The sequence below is a fragment of the Schistocerca gregaria genome, chromosome 8, assembly GCF_023897955.1.
Source record: "Schistocerca gregaria isolate iqSchGreg1 chromosome 8, iqSchGreg1.2, whole genome shotgun sequence".
NCBI lineage: Eukaryota > Metazoa > Arthropoda > Insecta > Orthoptera > Acrididae > Schistocerca > Schistocerca gregaria.
Genome location: NC_064927.1, coordinates 204,484,032 through 204,502,891, shown reverse-complemented (window position 1 = coordinate 204,502,891; position 18,860 = coordinate 204,484,032). Strand labels below are relative to the sequence as shown.

At 40.8% G+C, this 18,860-nt stretch overlaps 1 protein-coding gene across 1 annotated transcript in view; it reads right to left on the bottom strand.

The window, feature by feature from the left end:
• Positions 1 to 18,860, bottom strand: part of LOC126284133 (vacuolar protein sorting-associated protein 53 homolog) — a 150,136-nt gene that overhangs the window by 106,125 nt on the left and 25,151 nt on the right. Inside the window, exon 5 of the mRNA XM_049982844.1 lies at positions 2,476 to 2,621. Within this exon, the coding sequence (XP_049838801.1) occupies positions 2,476 to 2,621 (146 nt within the window). The remainder of the gene's footprint in view (positions 1 to 2,475; positions 2,622 to 18,860) is intronic.

Genomic DNA, 18,860 nt, shown 5'->3' with positions numbered 1-18,860 from the left:
CTCTTAGTCGTCATTTCATTGTAATCACAGTGTACAAGATTATGAAGGATTCAATGCCAACCAAGAAGTAATATACAAAAGTTTTCTGTTGACTGTCACTAACAGTATAGCCAATGAGGAGGAACAAAGAGAGGAAAGAAAAGAAATGTGCTATCTAAACGCAGTGTTCAGTTTCCCATCCATATAAAACCACACACAAAGAGCCAACTTTTACCAGATAACATCATTTAATGACAAATCGATAAACTTGAAAAACACTTGAGGCTATAGACAGAAAACAGTCTGAAACATTGATAAAACTTTGTCCATAATACAAAGCACCCCAGTTAAGGCTTGATCATTTAAAAACAGAAGACTGCATCTCCTACGTACAGAAAATGCAGGAAACAAGGAATCTGCAATTGACACCAGACAGCATTCTTTTGAATCACTGTATAACATCAAAATACTTTGTAGTACCTCTAGATAGAGCACAAAAACACTATGTGAAAACCAAGTGTAAATTGTCTGCAAGGAAATGCAGCAGCTACTCCAACATACTATAATTTACACATTCAATTACACTACTATGTCACCTATTTTGATTTTTTTATAAGCTATGCTGTTATACAAATTACATGTGTGTGCTTAATTATGCCAGTTTTAACATTAGTAAATAAATAAAGAACTTTCATAATCATAATTTATATCTATCTTATAATACACTTCAAATGAGTGCTACCTCTACCACCTCCAGTTCTACTAAATCATTTAATGTATAACTACATATCTGTAAAAACGTCTACTTTTCATTTATACATTGCCTGACAAAAAAAAAAGAAAAAAAAAAGAAGCACCTAGAAGATATGGTTGGACATCATTGTAACTTCATATATGTACACACCATTGGCAGGTATGTAAATGAATAGAGTTGTGATTATCTGTCACTGATAGAATGAGCAACAGAGTGCATTAACATTGTTTGTGTTTAGTGTTGTTACAAGAACTGGTAGAGTTAATAAGGGGGTGAACAGCATCAGATGTTGAGCAATCCCTGCGAAGGACATGGAGATGCAGCATATTTGTTAGAGGCAGCGTTATCAGCATCTGACACGAGTTTGAAAGGGACCTCACTGTGGGTTCCCATTCAGCTGGATGGTCAAACTGTGTAATATCCAAATATGTGGAGCACATGGATGCAACAGCAGCCTGATGTTGAACTGCATGGGAACATGAGTGCAGGCATCTCGCCGTTAGTGCTCCAATCAACCTCATCTGACAACCACAAGAGGGGATCGTTGTATAATGCACCACACACATTGTAACTCCTTGACATGTGTACCTACCATTCTAAAAAAAAGTAATGGACTCCCTGCAACATTCTGTGTAATCCCGCACTGCTGGTTGGAGACTAGCAGTAATAAGACTAGGGAATTCTGTCCCATAAATAGGCTGCCATTAACACCACAACACAAACGGCTGCATTTGGAACAGTGCAGTGACAGGAATGAGTAGATTGCTGAGGAATGACATCACATTGTGTTCAGTGATGAATCGTGATTCTGCACAACCCCAGATGACCTCAGTCAGCAAGCATGGCAGCAACACTGGGCGAGGTCCCAGTCTTCAAATACATAGGATACGATACATTGCAGGATGAATTCCACCTGCACATTTCAGAAAAGCTGATGCTGGCAGGAAGGATTCAGATGGTGCAGGCTTAGAAGCAGTCACTAAGATGAAGTGCAACATGATGGGCAGCATTTGCAGTAACTGGGTGGTCCAACTGTCTCTTGGCTATTCACAAGGACAGACAGTTTATTTGTTGTCATGCATAGCACGGTGTTTACAGCTTAGTTTGTAGATCATGTGGCTACTTTCAAATGTGATCTACAAACCAAGCTGCAACCACTGTGTTGTTTTCTACTTGGGCATTGCAACTAACAAGCTGTCTGTCCACATGAATGGCCACCGACAAACTATGGCCAAGAGACAGCTGGAACACCTGGTTGCTGAATATGCTTCCCAACATGATGTGCTTCACTTCTTAGACTGCTTCATAGCCTGTGCCATCTGGATCCTTTCCACCAACACCACATTTTCTAAGCTGCACAGGTGGGAACTCTCTCAGCAGTATATTCTACATTCCCATAGCCCCTTGGCCTCGGCCTTTGCTTACCTATCTCCTTCCCTGCACCAATTCCAATACTACACAGGCGTCTATTCCGTCAATGCACCCTCCAGCCTCTTTCTCCACTTCTCTACTTTTCCACTCCCCTCACCCACCTGAATCCTCCCAACAGCCCTACCCTGTCCCCACCATACCCTTCAACGTTATTCATCAAGAGACGGCAGTTGTATCAAAGCAAGATAACTCTTCACACAACATAACAGCAAACTTTATAAAAATAAACACATCAAAATGTCATGAAGTTTAAAAAAGAGAAAAAATGAGCATTTTTGACAATTAATATACCATACACAGCTGTTACTTACTTCACTTTTGGATCCAGAACAGACACAACTCGACAAGCTTCTGCTAGTTGCTTAGTAGGTGCAAAATGTTTGGCATTAGGACCAGAAAAAGCATCACGGAAATCTGCTGTTATTTGTGTTGCTAATTCCAAATGTATTTTGTTAACCTAGTAAGAAAAATAAAAATAAAAAATACAATAAATTAAAAATTAGAAAATACTTCACAATTTTAAAGCATTGTTTTCCTTTATTAAGAACAAGTACCAAAGTAAGAGGAAAGCAACATTATGTCAGCCTATTCAAGAGGAGTGTTTGGTTCTTCTAGTCAGCCTTTTAGAATTTCAGTCTTCAATCGGTGTCCAAATTAGTAACTGAGATATCATATCAAATACACACAGTAATATTTTTGTACATACACAAGAAATGGTTAGCAAAAAACTAGAAAATTTCTGCATTTTAAAAATATACCACATTTTGTCCACCTCATCAAATGATATGACATAAAATATGTAAACTCTAAAATTGAGTTAAAGAATATTAAAATAACTAAATACTATTTCCAAAAGGGAAAAATATCAGAAAGGCAGGGACAGAATGTGTGTGTGTGTGTGTGTGTGTGTGTGTGTGTGTGTGTGTGTGTGTGGAGGGGGGCGCATGCACGCACGAGCCCATGTGTGGATGCTCATGTGTGTGTGTACAAAGTAAAGCATATGTTAATTAACACTGCAAAGAGTGACTTTTCCCTACTACTGACAGGTAATTTCTTCTCATCCTTGGTAATTTTAAGATTTCATATTTGTAGTGGCCCATGGAGATTACTTGAAATGCTATTTGACCATGATATCATTGCTCTCAGGGAAGACATTGTTATAACTTCAAGTTGAAGAAATATATTTCAAGGACGACACAAATCATGTAAGTCACAGATCAAGTAAACAAAGTAAGACGTGTGTACACTTTATCAGTCAAATCAGAACTGAGTCCGAGTCTAGAGGCCGCTGGCTGGCTGGCTGGCTGGCCGTTTAGGTGGCGCTGCTGCTGCATGGCTGGCAGACAGCGCCGCATGTAGAGTACGTGTGTAACTGCGCAGCAGCACTTTGAAAGATAGGCGAGTCACAACACTTTTCTCCCTTTGAAGTTTTTGCACATGTCTTGATGGAGGTGGCCTGTAGATTGCTAACGTCCGTAGGTGTTGTTTGACTGGCCGTAAAGTCTCGAGGAGGAGGCTTCCCGTACGGACGGAAGTGTCCCTGATGATAATGGGTCAAAATGGCAGGAGATGTGGTGGTCGCATCTGCTGGGGCCTCGTGGACCAATCTGCCAGTTGCGGCAAGTCCGGTTGTTATAACAGGAGACATTGGCGATGTGTCCGCGTCCATAGGGGGAGGAGGCAAGTAGAGTTGTTCCCAGTTCTTGTGCTGGCATGGAGATGATGGTGAGAGGACTGAGTTGTGAGTAATGAGGGATTCCAGGATCACGAGCGTCAGGTAGAGCCAAAGGTCGTGTAGCGGCATCTGGAACAGGCGTTGCTGGCACACGAGGCCAAAGCTGGTCCGAATGACGCACTGCAACACCCATGTCCATCTGAATTTCATACAGACATCGGCCACGGTGTCATAAGATGCGGCCAGGACTCCATTTTAGCCACCTTCCATATCCCCGTACCCATACAAGGTCGCCGGGGGTGAACCGGCCAAGCGAAGGCATCTGCGGCAGTGAGGTGGAAGGCTGCAGAAGATGAAGTAGTGAGCGGGGCTGTTGGACATATAAGAGCTCAGCCGGGCTGTGGTCGCCCATGGGGGCGAAACAGTAAGAAGGCAGAAACTGGAGAAGCGCATCACCAGCAGCAGAAGAATTCAGGAGTGTCCTCATCTGAACCTTAAATGTGCGGACCAGACGTTCAGCCTCACCGTTTGACTGTGGATGGAACGGACGGGCCATGACGTGCATGACGCCGTGACGAGCACAAAAATCCGCATAATCGGAAGAGGCAAATTGTGGACCATTATCAGTAACAAGAGTAGAGGGAAGGCGTTCCAAAGAGAAAATGCGAGCTACAGCATTTGTGGTTGCTGCGGTGGTAGGTGACGTGCAACGGACAATGAAAGGAAAGTTAGAATAGGTGTCAATAATGAGAAGCCAATAAAGTACCTCAAAAAAGGTACCTCAAAGTCAGCATGAATACGCTTCCAGGGCTTCTCAAGCGAAGGCCACAGTGACAAAGATGACCTCGGGGTGGCGGCCTGTGATGCACAAGGGCTGCAGGCAGTGACCATGTGTGTGATTTCAGAGTCGATGCCGGGCCAGTACACATGACGGCACGCCAGAGATTTTGTGCAAGAGACACCCAGTGCCCTTGGTGAAGGAGGCGCAAAACCAAAGCACGCAAAGACGCAGGTAACACAACTCGTGGCGAAGCATTTTCGGTGGAAAGGAGGATAACACCATCCCTAGCCGTGAGGCGGTATCGGAAAGCGCAGTAGTTCTGCAATGGATCAGACGTCTTAGCGGATGGACGATCTGGCCAACCCTTCTGAATACAGCGTGAAACCCGGGAAAGGGTAGGATCAGAACCCGCAGCAGCCGCCAGCCAGTCCCCGTGATGGGGAACCTGTCCACAACCTGCTGCTCGGGAACATCCAGGTGGAAACACAACAGTTCGTCCCTATCGAATGCCAGATCAGGACCCATGGGAAGGCATGACTGTGCATCAGCATTCGCATGTTGAGCCGTCAGCCAGAAATTAATCTCACAATTGAAACGAGACAAGTAAAGAGCCCAATGCTGGAGACGGTGTGCAGCCTTGTCGGGAGGTGATGTTGATGGATGAAACAAGGAAACAAGTGGTTTGCGATCTGTAACAAGATGAAATTTGGATCCATAGAGAAAACACCAAACTAATGAAGAACATAAATAATGGGCAAAGCTTCTTTTTCAATTTGAGCATACTTTCGTTGTGCATCCGTGAGTGTATTGGAGGCATAAGCAATGAGTTGTTCAGAACCATCAGAAAAATGGTGCGCAAGGACTGCATCAACCCCGTATTGAGAGGCGTCCATGGCAAGAACAAGATGTTGGCCAGATTGATAAGTAGCCAGGCACGGGACCAGTTTCAGCATTGTCTTCAATTTCTGGAAAGCCGCATTGCATGACGCGGACCAGTGAAGAGGCACGTTTTTATGCAACAGGCAATGCAACGGCTGAGCCACCAAAGCAGCAGATGGTAAAAACCTGTAGTAGTATGCTATTTTCCCCAAGAAGGCCTGCAGTTTCTAAGCAGATGTAGGGCGAGGAAGGGCATCAATCGCAGCGACAGTTTGCTGAAGCGGACGAATACCATCCCGAGAGAGTTGGAGCCCCAAGTATGTGATAGATGCCTGAAAAAATTGTGATTTCTGAAGATTACACTTAAGACCAGCAGTCTGTAAGACATGAAAAAGTGTGCGGAGATTCTGAAGATGTTCTTCAGTGGTGGAGCCAGTGACAACAATGTCATCAATGTAATTGATACACCCACGGACAGGGCGTAATAATTGTTCTAAGAATCGCTGAAAGAGAGCAGGGGCGCTGGCAACCCCGAATGGCAATTGTTGGTATTGATAGAGGCCGAAAGTAGTGTTAAGGACCAGAAACTGCCGGGAAGCAGTGTCGAGAGGAAGTTGATGATAAGCTTCTGACAGGTCAAGTTTAGAAAAATACTGGCCTCCAGCAAGTTTAATGAACATTTCTTCAGGTTGAGGCATAGGGTAAGTGTCGATAAGGCATTGAGCATTTACAGTGGCCTTGAAATCGCCACAGAGGCGAATATCACCATTTGGCTTAGCAATGACAACAACAGGAGAGGACCAGTCACTGAAGCAGTGAGACGATCCAGTTCCCGTTTGATCTGATCACGAAGGGCCACAGGAATGGGCCGAGCCCGAAAAAACTTAGGCCGAGCAGTGGGTTTGAGAGTGATATGAGCTTCAAAGTCGTTTGCACGGCCTAACCCAGGAGAAAAAAGGGACGAAAATGTCGTCGATAAGAAATCCAATTGAGCATAAGGAATAGCATCAGAGACGACACTGACAGAGTCATCTATGGAGAACCCAAAAACGCGACAGGCATCGAAACCAAAATGATTATCCGCGTTATTATGGTTGACCACAAATATGGGAACAGTGCGAACGAAAGCTCTGTAAGATACCTCAGCATCAAATTGTCCCAAGAGAGAAATCTTCTGTTTATTGTAAGTCCGTAATTGCCTAGTGACAGGTGACAGGATTGGAGAACCCAACTGAAGATACGTCTGAGAATTGATGATAGTGGCAGCAGAACCAGTATCCACCTGCATGCAAACATCTCGACCAAGTATTTGGACAGTGAGGAATAACTTCGCTGAAAGGGAAGAAGTACAATTGACAGACAACACAGAATCAGAATCAGCGTTATCTTCATGAACATCATGAATGGGGCGGATTTGCAAATGGATGACCCATGACCCTTTTTTTGCCTTTGTGACACACGGCCCAACATTGTGGACAATCCTCTCGTGAACGTTTCGTAAAACACCGCGGACATGAAGGAAGTTGCCGTGCATTTTGCTACAGTTTCTTAGAGGTTTGTTTGCAGTTAGGCCGAGGCTGTGCTTGGGAGCATACTGCGGCCACGTCAGCCGGCGGGGACACGCCGCACGCTTCGTCTACAGCGCACAGAGGTTGTATATCCCCGACGTCACCCATGCCTCTATTTGTGCTCCAGCGGTGCGAGAAATTTAAGAAGTAATAAGGCCTGCACATGTTGTAAGCAATACAGATAGTGGCAGTTATCCTGAATAATGTTCCACACAGTTGTCTGGCTTACCCAACGCTAGTGGGCCATGTGTCTAGTGCTGCTATTGTCAAAGATGACCATCAAACATCTTTAACCTCCACCTTGAAATTGATGTTCCTCCCCTGAAACACATTTAGAACTACACGTCCTTATGACCTTTTTTGCTCCATATTGTCTGAGGAATTATTCCCTGCAGTTATCAACAATTAGAAAAATCATCGTGCATACTTCCATTACCGCATCGCATGCTCGCAACACCACCTGGAAGCGTGCAACCATGTGATGGGCAGTGTATATACAGTGTATATTACAGGCTATCAGTGATATTTTCAAACTAGAAATATATTTTTATCTGTGCTCTATATCTGCTCAGCAAAATATCCTTTCATGGACAACAGTTGAAGCACTTCATCAAAATGCACTTTACAATATCATCATCATCATCATCATCATTTAAGACTGACTATGCCTTGCAGTGTTCAGTCTGGAGCATAGTCCCCTTATAAAATTCCTCCATGATCCCCTATTCAGTGCTAACATTGGTGCCTCTTCTGATGTTAAACCTATTACTTCAAAATCATTCTTAACCGAATCCAGGTACCTTCTCCTTGGTCAGCCCCGACTCCTCCTACCCTCTAATGCTGAACCCGTGAGTCTCTTGGGCAACCTTGCTTCTCCCATGCGTGTAACATGACCCCACCATCTTAGCCTGTTCGCCCTGACTGCTACATCTATAGAGTTCATTCCCAGTTTTTCTTTGATTTCCTCATTGTGGACACCCTCCTGCGATTGTTCCCATCTACCAGTACCTGCAATCATCCCAGCTACTTTCATATCCGTATCCTCAACCTTGTTGATAAGGTAACCTGAATCCACCCAGCTTTCACTCCCATACAACAAAATTGGTCGAAAGATTGAACGGTGCACAGATAACTTAGTCTTGGTACTGACTTCCTTCTTGCAGAAGAGAGTAGATCGTAGCTGAGTGCTCACTGCATTAGGTTTGCTACACCTCACTTCCATTTCTTTCACTATGTTGCCATCCTGTGAGAATGTGCATCCTAAATACTTGAAACTTTGTTCCTCCTATTCGGCACTCAATCTGTTTATATTTCTTTCCCACTGAAATTACTTTCATTTTGGAGATGCTAATCTTCATACCACAGTCCTTACATTTCTGATCTAGCTCTGAAATATTACTTTGCAAACTTTCAATCGAATCTGCCATCACAACTAAGTCATCCGCTTATGCAAGACTGCTTATTTTGTGTTCAAATGTCTTGATCTCACCCAGCCAGTCTATTGTTTTCAACATATGATCCATAAATAATATGAACAACAGTGGAGACAGGTTGCAGCCTTGTCTTACCCCCGAAACTACTCTGAACCATGAACTCAATTTACCGTCAACTCTAACTGCTGCCTGACTGTCCATGTAAAGACCTTTAATTGCTTGCAAAAGTTTGCCTCCTATTCCATAATCTCGTAGAACAGACAATAACTTTCTCCTAGGAACCCAGTCATATGCCTTTTCTAGATCTATAAAGCATAGATCCAGTTCCCTGTTCCACTCATAACACTTCATTATTTGCCGTAAGCTAAAGATCTGGTCCTGACAACCTCTAAGAGGCCTAAACCCACACTGATTTTCATCCAATTGGTCCTCAACTAATATCCGCACTTTCCTTTCAACAAAACCTGAGAAGATTTTACCCACAATGCTGATTAAAGAGAGACCTCTGTAGTTGTTACAATCTTTTCTGTTTCCATGTTTAAAGATTGGTGTGATTACTGCTTTTGTCCAGTCTGATGGAACCTGTTCCGACTCCCAGGCCATTTGCAATTATCCTGTGTAGCCATTTAAGACCTGAAATTCCACTGTATTTGATGAGTTCCGACTTAATTTCATCCACTCCAGCTGCTTTATTGCACTGCAATCTATTGACCATTTTCTCCACTTCTTCAAATGTGATGCTATTTCCATCATCATTCCTATCCCATTCTACCTCGAAATCTGAAACATTACTTAACGTATTTTCACCTACATCGAGCAACTCTTCAAAATATTCCCTCCATCTGCCCAAGGCATCCACAGGATTCACCAGCAGTTTTCCTGATCTGTCCAAAATACTTGTCATTTCCTTCTTACCTCCCTTTCAAAGACTGCCAATTACACTCCAGAATAGTATTCCCACAGCTTGACCCATAGTCTCCAACCTGTTTCCAAAGTCTTCCCAAGATTTCTTCTTGGATGCTGCAATTATCTGTTTGGCTTTGTTTCTTTCTTCAACATAACTTTCTCTGTCTACCAGAGTTCTAGTATGTAGCCATTTTTTATACGCCTTCTTTTTCCTTTTACAGACTCCCTTGACTGTGTCATTCCACCAAGCTGTTTGCTTCATCCTACTTTTACACACTACTGTTCCAAGACATTCTTTAGCCACTTCTAGTACTGTGTGCCTGTACCTTGTCCAATCCTCTTCCAATGACTGTAATTGACTACATTCAACTAACTGGTACCTTTCTGAGATTGCTGTTATGTACTTGTGCCTGATTTCCTTATCCTGAAGTTTCTTCACTCTTATCCTCCTACATATGGACCTGATGTCCTGCACTTTCGGCCTCACAATCCCAATTTCACTGCAGATTAAATAATGATCAGTGTCATCGAAGAATCCCCTGAATACACGTGTGTCCCTCACAGCCTTCCTGAATTCCTGATCTGTTATTATATAGTCAATGACAGATCTGGTCCCCCTGCCTTCCCAAGTTAACCGGTGAATGTTCTTATGTTTAAAAAAGGAGTTTGTGATTACTAAGCCCATACTGGCACAGAAATCCAAGAGTTGTTTCCCGTTCCTGTTGGCCTCCATATCCTCTCCAAATTTACCCATAACCTTTTCATACCCTTCTGTTCGATTTCCAATCCTGGCGTTAAAATCACCCATGAGCAGAACACTGTCCTTGTCCTTTACTCTAACAACTACATCACTGAGTGCCTCATAAAAACTATTCATCTTATCTTGATCTGTCCCTTCACAATGGGAATATACTGACACAATCCTAATTTTCTTGCTAGACACTGTCAAATCTATCCACATCAGTCATTAGTTTACATACCTTATTGCAACTACGCTAGGTTCCATTTCTTGTCTGATGTAAAGCCCTACACCCCACTGTGCTATTCCTGCTTTGGCTCCTGACAGGTAGACCTTGTATTCTCCCACTTCCTCTTCTTTCTCACCCCTTACCCGAATGTCACTAACAGCTGAAACGTCCAGCCCCATCTTACTTGCAGCCTCTGTCAGCTCTACCTTCTTCCCAGAGTAGCCCCCATTGATATTAATCGCTCCCCATCTCATTACCGTTTGTTTGCCAAGTCGTATCTTAGGAGTCCCTGGTTTGTCAGTTAGAGGTGGGACTCCGTCACCTCCTAAGGTCCAAGGCATTTTGCTTTGATTGTTGCCAGCACTCCTAAGGTCCGAGGCATTTTGCTCTGATTGTTGCCAGCATCATATTTAAAGTACCAGGGAAGCCGGTTGCTAGCCTTACTTGCCCCGAGTCCCATTGAGTTTTACCCTTAACGGTTGAGGGACTAACCGGTGGATTTGGTAGTCTTTGCCATATGAGCACAAAGGTGACCACGACTCAGAATATGTCCGAGATGCCCAGCCTTATTCCAAAGTAACTGGTATCCTGACTGTCGGGACCACTTACTTGGCCACTCATACGTTGCCCGTGGTTCATGAACTAGGACATGACTACAGGAACCCACACCATGAACCACAGCCCTTATAATAATGTTATAAAAATAAAACAAATATCTTAATTGGTTGGCACAGTCAACAAAATTGTGTAGTGTTGTATTTTTATATCTGAAACAGCCAAAATCCTCATGAGGATTGAAGCAAATAAATTCTGAATGTTGGTTAATGGAACTTTTCAATATTTCTTACTAAGAAGCTATTTCAATTTCTTACCCGTTAATGCCTTTCTCCAACTCAGAATGGGCCAATAATATTTAACCTAATGATTTCATCTCCATGCTCATCAGATCAAATTGATCATTTACATCAATATGAGCGAAGATAATGCCATTTTTAGAAGCTGTAGTTCCCAGCAGAGAACAGTTCCTGTACTTTTCAATTAAAAGATTTCATAAAGTAATTTGACTGACTCTATGGAGAATCATAACTTTTCCTTTTAATGAAACCATATGACTCATCGGAAAATATGACATAATGCTCAAACCATTTCCAAATGTCCATCAAGCTTCGCAGTTGGAAGAAGAGTTTGGACTGCATTTTTCCCATGGCTTGTCCATATCTAGACATTTTCTCCATAGTGGTGCAGAACTGGACCAAACCACCATTGATATGTTCTCCAGATTCTGTTCTCTTAAAGTGCAGAAATCTCTTCTCTCTTTCTTATGGTTGACGAGAATTTTGGGAAGTATATCCACCATGAATGCTTTGTTTACATAGACCTTTGTTACAAAGTTTTTGTTCACAATGTAGATTAACATTTAGTGCAGCAGTCTGTTCTTGAGTTAACAATCATCTGTAATGCTCTCCTGTGTTTGCCTGTCTCCCATCTATCTGCAAGCTTACAAATCCTCTCACTACTGCATTTACCACAACAAGTATCCCAATAACTCTACCTACTGCGGTGACATGGACTACAACAGCTCCATACATGTACAACATAAATATAAAACACATTTATACTTTATAAAATACAATAAAACCTATTCTAACTTAATCTATTACAGCAGTCTGTTAATAATTGCTGATGTCTGCCCTTTGTTTGTCAGAAGTTGGGCAGCTTTAACTGATACTGGAAATTCGAAATCATTGTAGTCCTATTTTATGGCAATATCTGTTGTCACACTGGCAACATTGGAGGAGACATTTCTGTTAAGTTGTGAGTGTGACAAGACATTACTAAATACCCTCTGAAAACTCTACAGAACAGCCTGTTTAGAAGCCTACTCATGATGGAAATACTACAGTAGATCATCAAATGGCAACATATAAGACCTGCCCCCTTTGAAGATGATCGCACTGACATGGGTATCCGACACATCTACATCTACATTTACATGAGACTGTTGTAGAGACAAGAAGTACCAAAGTACAAAGGGCAACTAAAACCAGCAGAAGTATTTACATGCTTAGTAAACTAGATAAAGAGACGTGGTGTCATATCTCAGGGAGGAACTTGAAACATTTAGCTATACACATGATCATGTAAACTTTCTCCATCCAGCAGATGTTGGAAGACCCAATGGTACCGACTGACCGCCGTGTCATCCTCAGCTCACAGGGGTCACTGGATGCGGATATGGAGGGGCATGTGGTCAGCACATCGCTCTCTCGGCCAAATGTCAGTTTATGAGACCGGAGCCACTACTTGCCAATCAAGTAACTCCTCCGTTTGCCTCACAAGGGCGAGTGCACTCCGCTTGCCAACAGCGCTCAGCAGACCAGATGGTCACCCATCCAAGTGCTAGCCCCGCACAAAAGTGCTTAACTTCGGTGATCTGACGGGAACCAGTGTTACCATTGCAGTAAGGCCGTTGGCAATGATCATGTAAGAAGGGTGGCAAACAAAAACCGAAATTCTGAACTCTGTTTTCAAACAGTCCTTTACAAAGAAAGATACAGAAATATAGCACAAGTTCAATTCTCACAAAAAGCAAAGCTAAGTGATGTTGATAATAGTGTCAGTGACACTCAGAAAGAGCTGAATTCACTCGATAGAACCCTTCCATTCTCAGTTAGCTCCCATTTGAACCATAATATACTGAATATCTTTTTTTCCTATTCTTTGGAAAAAATGGTGTAGCAGAAGTGGTGCACAACATTATCATCTACTTTAATTGGTGCCATCTGTTATAGAATCTTAGACCAAGACTAAGACATAATGAGGTACATAAGACTGCAGGTATCTTCTAGGTTGTTAGGCCACACGTTTCTTCTTTGTGCTCTGTTTTAAGCCCTCCAGATCATGAAGATCCTACAGAAAGGTCAAAATGTAGATCAACTAGAAGAAACAAGATGCAGTCTAACAACCTGAAAGATTTTAGCACAATGAGGTTTGAATACTGAACTTGTGAAGATAAGTAGCAAATTCTATAATAACTGTCACTTAAGTTAATATTACACTGTAAGGAAGTTAATTAGAGTATATTTCATATTATCTATTTATGGTTTCATTTATTTTAGAGTATCTAAGAAAAAAAAGGACCTATAGGCCGGTTTCCACATTTAGATGTAGGTTTACGTACAAACTTAAGACATTTGTGTAAGTATTAAGTGAAGAATTTAGGTTGTTTTCATTCCACATACATTTAGTAGTGCCATATGTACTTGGGGAATTAAAGGTTTTAAATTCTATCTTTTATTTCCTTTCACAACACGTAAAGTTCAGATTGAGCATACACGATCTTGGGCCTAATTTTTCGGGTATACAAGTTTTAAGTTTTAACGTTAGTTTAAGTGCATCATGTTACTATATTAACAGTACACATGTATATTACTGTTCCACATAATTAGTGACTCTTGAGAGCTTTTATTGCCTAGATAAATTTTGTAAAAATATTGTAAACAACAATGAGTGAAAAGTGTGAGCTACTGTGGAAAAGTTAGTTCTGGGGTTCTATGCAACTGCTGAGACAGATGGTCACATTGAGGGGAACATAAAGGCATGGGAATTGTGGAAGTAAACAGATCTCTTCCATGGTATTGCAGAGTATGTTCAAGGGATAGGAAAACAGCTGAACAGGAAGGGAAGATTAGAGCCCTTGAGGCTGAATTGGATAGTGCTAGGGAAGAACTGATTAGGTTAACTGGGGAGAAGGATGAACACCGGTGGGAAGTGGTAGCAAGGAATAGGGGCCACAGAAATAGAGCAGTTTCTGACAGTTTCATCATTGGAACAGAGAATAGATTTGCCTTGCTACCTCAATTAACTAAGAAAGAGGCCCAGGTAGAGGTAAGTGTAGTCACCACTCAATAGAGATTCATCAGGAAACTAAGCATTTGAAGAAAATCAGAAAGTAGGAGGAAAGTTCTGCTGTTAGGTAGTAGCCATGGAAGAGGTGTGGGCCAGATCTCGCAGGAAACAATTAGGTGACAGGTACAAGGTCACAAGTTTTTTCAAGTCTAGTGTATGTCTTAGCCAAGTGATAGAGGATGTAGGATCATTGTGCAAGAATTTTACAAAGCAGGATCACGTTATGGTAATGGGTGGAGCAGGAAACAGTATTGGTAGAGATCAGGTTCACAATATTGAATGTGATATGGTAAAAATAGCAATTGCAGCGAACCATACAATTGTTGGCTTGGTTCCTGTTTTCATGCACTACAATTTCCCCCAAACTGAACAGCTCTGTGAGGAGAGTAAATATGGAGCTACGTCAGCTGCTTCAGGCAACTACTTTGTTAGGCATAGGTTTGGTTCCTGTATTGATAGGTGGGACTTCACAAGACATAGCATCCATCTCAGCAGGAAAAGGAAGGGTAAATTGGTTGGAATGATAGCAAAATCTTTGGAGGAAGGTGGGGGAAGGGGGGGGAGGTATGTGCGTACTGAAACTCACGGGAGTACTCTTTTTTTAGGCTAAGATCAGTGTACAGTGATTCAACATTGAATCAAATTAAGCATAATGAGAAGCTCAAAAAGGTAGGTACTAGAGATGTTAAAATATCACAAGATTGTCATAAAAGTACAATGAAAAATAATTTTAGTATGTCACAAGATTCTCATGGAAGCACAGTGAAAAAAAAAGTTTGTATATTGCATAAGAATATCAGGAGATTAAAAAACAAATTAGATGAGCTTCTTGTTTGTTTAGAAGATTTAGAAACCGAGGGTGGAATAGATGTATTATGCCTGTCTGACAATCATATAGTCACAGATACAGAAAAGTTAAATGGTAGGCAGATATAAGCTTTCAGCACATGTAAGTAGAGATACTATGGAGAGAGAAAGAGTTGCTACATATGTTAAAATCTGCAACTGTGGGGAAAATTTAGAAACTAGAGCAACATATAGAAGCATGTACTTATGAGCTTAAACCAAATAATAGTACTTTTATAATTGTTGCTGTGTACAGGTCCCCCTCAGAAAATTTTCAGCTATTTTTTAAAAGCTTGGATTCTTTGTTCTACAATCTGTCAGGCACAGGGAAGAAAATTATTGTTTGTGAGGATTTCAATGTAGATTTTCTGAAAGAGCCAGATAGAAAGTTTGACCTGGAAGTATTACTTGGTTCCTTCAATATGACATCAGTTATTGATTTTCCTACATGGGTGGTACAGGAAAGCAGCACACTGGTAGATAATGTTTATATAGACCAAGATAAATTTAATAAAATAAATTTTTTTTCTGTTAAGAATGGTCTGTCTGATCATGTCGCACAGCTAGTTACAGTATATGACATAGCTCCATGCAGTAATGCAGAATGCAAAATATTTGTAATAAACCATCTAAAAAGCCATGACTTACTGAAGGGATAAAAATATCTTGCAAACAGAAAAGGGAAATGTATCTTACAGCTAGAAGGAGTAATGATCCAGAAACAGTGAAACATTACAAAAACTGTTTTAATAAAAGTTAAACAAAGAAGAAGGGACAAGGGAATGAGAACTTCGGAAATTTCATCCATTTTTGGTCTGGAGTTGTAAAACCTGAACAAGCGAAAGCAGGTGTTTCCATTCTAATTAACAAAGCTTGGAGCACTTACATCAAAGACTATGCATTTGTTTGAGAAAGAATTGTCACTATTACCATCAAGTTATATGGCATTGAAACAGTTATAATAGGGGTTTATGCACCAAATGACGATGTGGCACAGCAAACCAAAGACCATTTCTACCAGAAATTAGACCATCTACTCAACCAAGTCAAAAAGCACCAAGAAGTAAGATTAGCGGGAAATTTTAATGTGATGTTTGGCTCACAAGTAAATGATGCAGTAGTAGGAAGATATGGAGGAAATGCCATTAATAGTTCTGGAGAAAATCTTGTAAATTCTGAAACCAATATGACTCAAAAATTCTGAACATGCACTATTCACATAAAGATATCCACAGAAAATGGCTCTGAGCACTATGGGGCTTATATCCACAGATATACATAGGAGAAACCATCATTACAGCAGAAATCAATAATTGATTACAGCATTGCCAAGCAATGGCCAGAAATGGTAGTTCAAGATTGTTGAGTCATGCGGGGAGCCAACTGTGGGCTTGATCACTACTTAGTTTTAGCAAAGTTGACATACCCATTTAGGAAAAAAAACGTCAACAGCTGGACAAGTGGCTGACCACAGAAATCATGAGAAATTAGAGCAGGCAAGGTATAAGCTCTTTCTCCTGAAGCAGTTCAGTATCAATGATTTATTTCAACGTAGATCAGAAAATGAACTAAAAGCAATTCCAGAAGATGACAATGTTGAAGCGTAATATGAAAATATTAAAAAAGCACTTACAAAAATTTCTCTAGGGGTACTAGGGACTGAGATTAAGAATCTAGGTAAACAGGATCCTCCATGTATGTCTGATGACCCGAAGATGTTGATTAGGGAAAAGAAAAATCTCTACAAAAATTGTTATCAACTAAATCACTACAGAACAAGCAAAACTACCAGACAACAAATTACAAATTAAGAAACAGAATTAAATTAGAAAAGATCAAGATGTGGGAAGAGCAATGTATTGAAATTCATAGTCTAATAGGTGGATCAGAAACAACAGAAGTGTGGAGGAAAATTACCAGTACGAAGAAAACACAAGTAAACAAAGCAGTGGACAACCTAATTCTCTTAAAGGAATGGAAAAAGTAATACGTGGACCTTTTAACTGAAGATGGGCCACATTACATGCAAGGGAATGAAGAGAAGATGGAAGTAACTGGCCGAAATGTAAATATTACAATAGAGGAAGTGAATTGTGCAAAAATTAAAATGAAGAATGGCCGGTCACCTGGTCAAGGAAACATTCCTGTTGAATAATTGAAGGCTGGAGGAAGATATCTGAAGAAATGAATAACCTGCCTGATGAACAACTGTTGTAAAGGGATTGAAATTCCCTCAGAATGGAAAAAGTCATATATGGTTTCTATTTTAAAGAAAGGGAATAGAAAAAACACAAACTGCTATGGAGGCATTAGTGTCAACTGTACAATGAGCCACTCATTTGGCAAGATAATGTTTGAAAAAATTAGACAACATGTTGCCCTCCATATTGGGGAATACCAGAGTGGGTTTAGGCAGAACAGATCATGTACAGATAACTTATTTATTTTACGGCAGCTAATGGAGAAATTTATGGCAGTAGGGAAGGAGCTACACATTGTCTTTGTAGATTTAGCAAAAGCTTATGATACAGTCCCTGAATCTAAGCTGTGGGAAGCTATGAAAGATACAGGTACGGATGATCACCATTTGCAAATTATTACCCAAAATGTACAGAGATAATGTGGTACAGATTAAATGAGGTCCAAAGTTATCAGAACCTATTAATGTCACTAAATGTTTACGACAAGGTTGCAGTATGTCAGCCATCTTGTTCAATTTATACGTAGAACTGGCTCTCTGAAATTGGGAGAATAGGAATGGGAATCACTGTCAATGATGTACAGATACTTTAATTAAGTTTTGCTGATGATCAAGCTATTATAGCACAAGATGATGATGACCTTGAGTTCATGATATGATGATTATATCAGTAATACAACAGATGGGGACTACAAATGAGTCTAACAAAAACACATCATCTGGTGGTGAATAGTGAAGCTATATTTGATGTGCACATCAATGACAAAGCAGTTATGAGACAGGTAGAGAAATTTAAATATCTCGGGGCACATATTGATGAAAACGAATTGGGCCATACAAAAGAAAATGTTGAATACAGCAAAGAAAAAAAGTGTTAGAATGTATGAATTCTTTTTGGTGGAATAAGAATATTTACAACAGCAATAAGAAAAGAGTGGGTAAGATAATGGGAATCAGAACTATAGATCTTAAACGTGGATCTCAAAAGAAGACTAACAGCTGTGGATATGGATTATTTGCATAGGAGTGACAGAATATCAAGACTCAAAAGAAAAACTAATGATGAATTAAGAGCTAGAATGAAGGCAAATGATACAGTGATAGAATTGAAAGAAAATCATTAAAATGGTATGGACATATGATGAGAATGCCAGATCATCAGTGGCCAAAGAAGGTTTATGTATGGAAACCACCCGGCAGACATAAAAGCGGGAGACCACGGCGTTCTTGGACAGACCACATAAATGGTATTACGGAACATCGCAGCATCGACAAGGAAGATGCACTGGATAGAGAAGCTTGGCGGAGGATAACAGGAATACAATAATATGTCATTATTAACTAATCTCTTTATTGATTAGTCTTGTAATAATAATAATAATAATAATAATTTTTAAGTGTTTTAGAGAAAAAAGGATACAGCTGTTCATTAGAAAATGCAAAGTACTATATGGAAGAGGCAACACTTGTGCAGTTTGACAAAACTGAAATTCAACCCACCCTCTCCTACTGACCCAGCACACATAAGCGC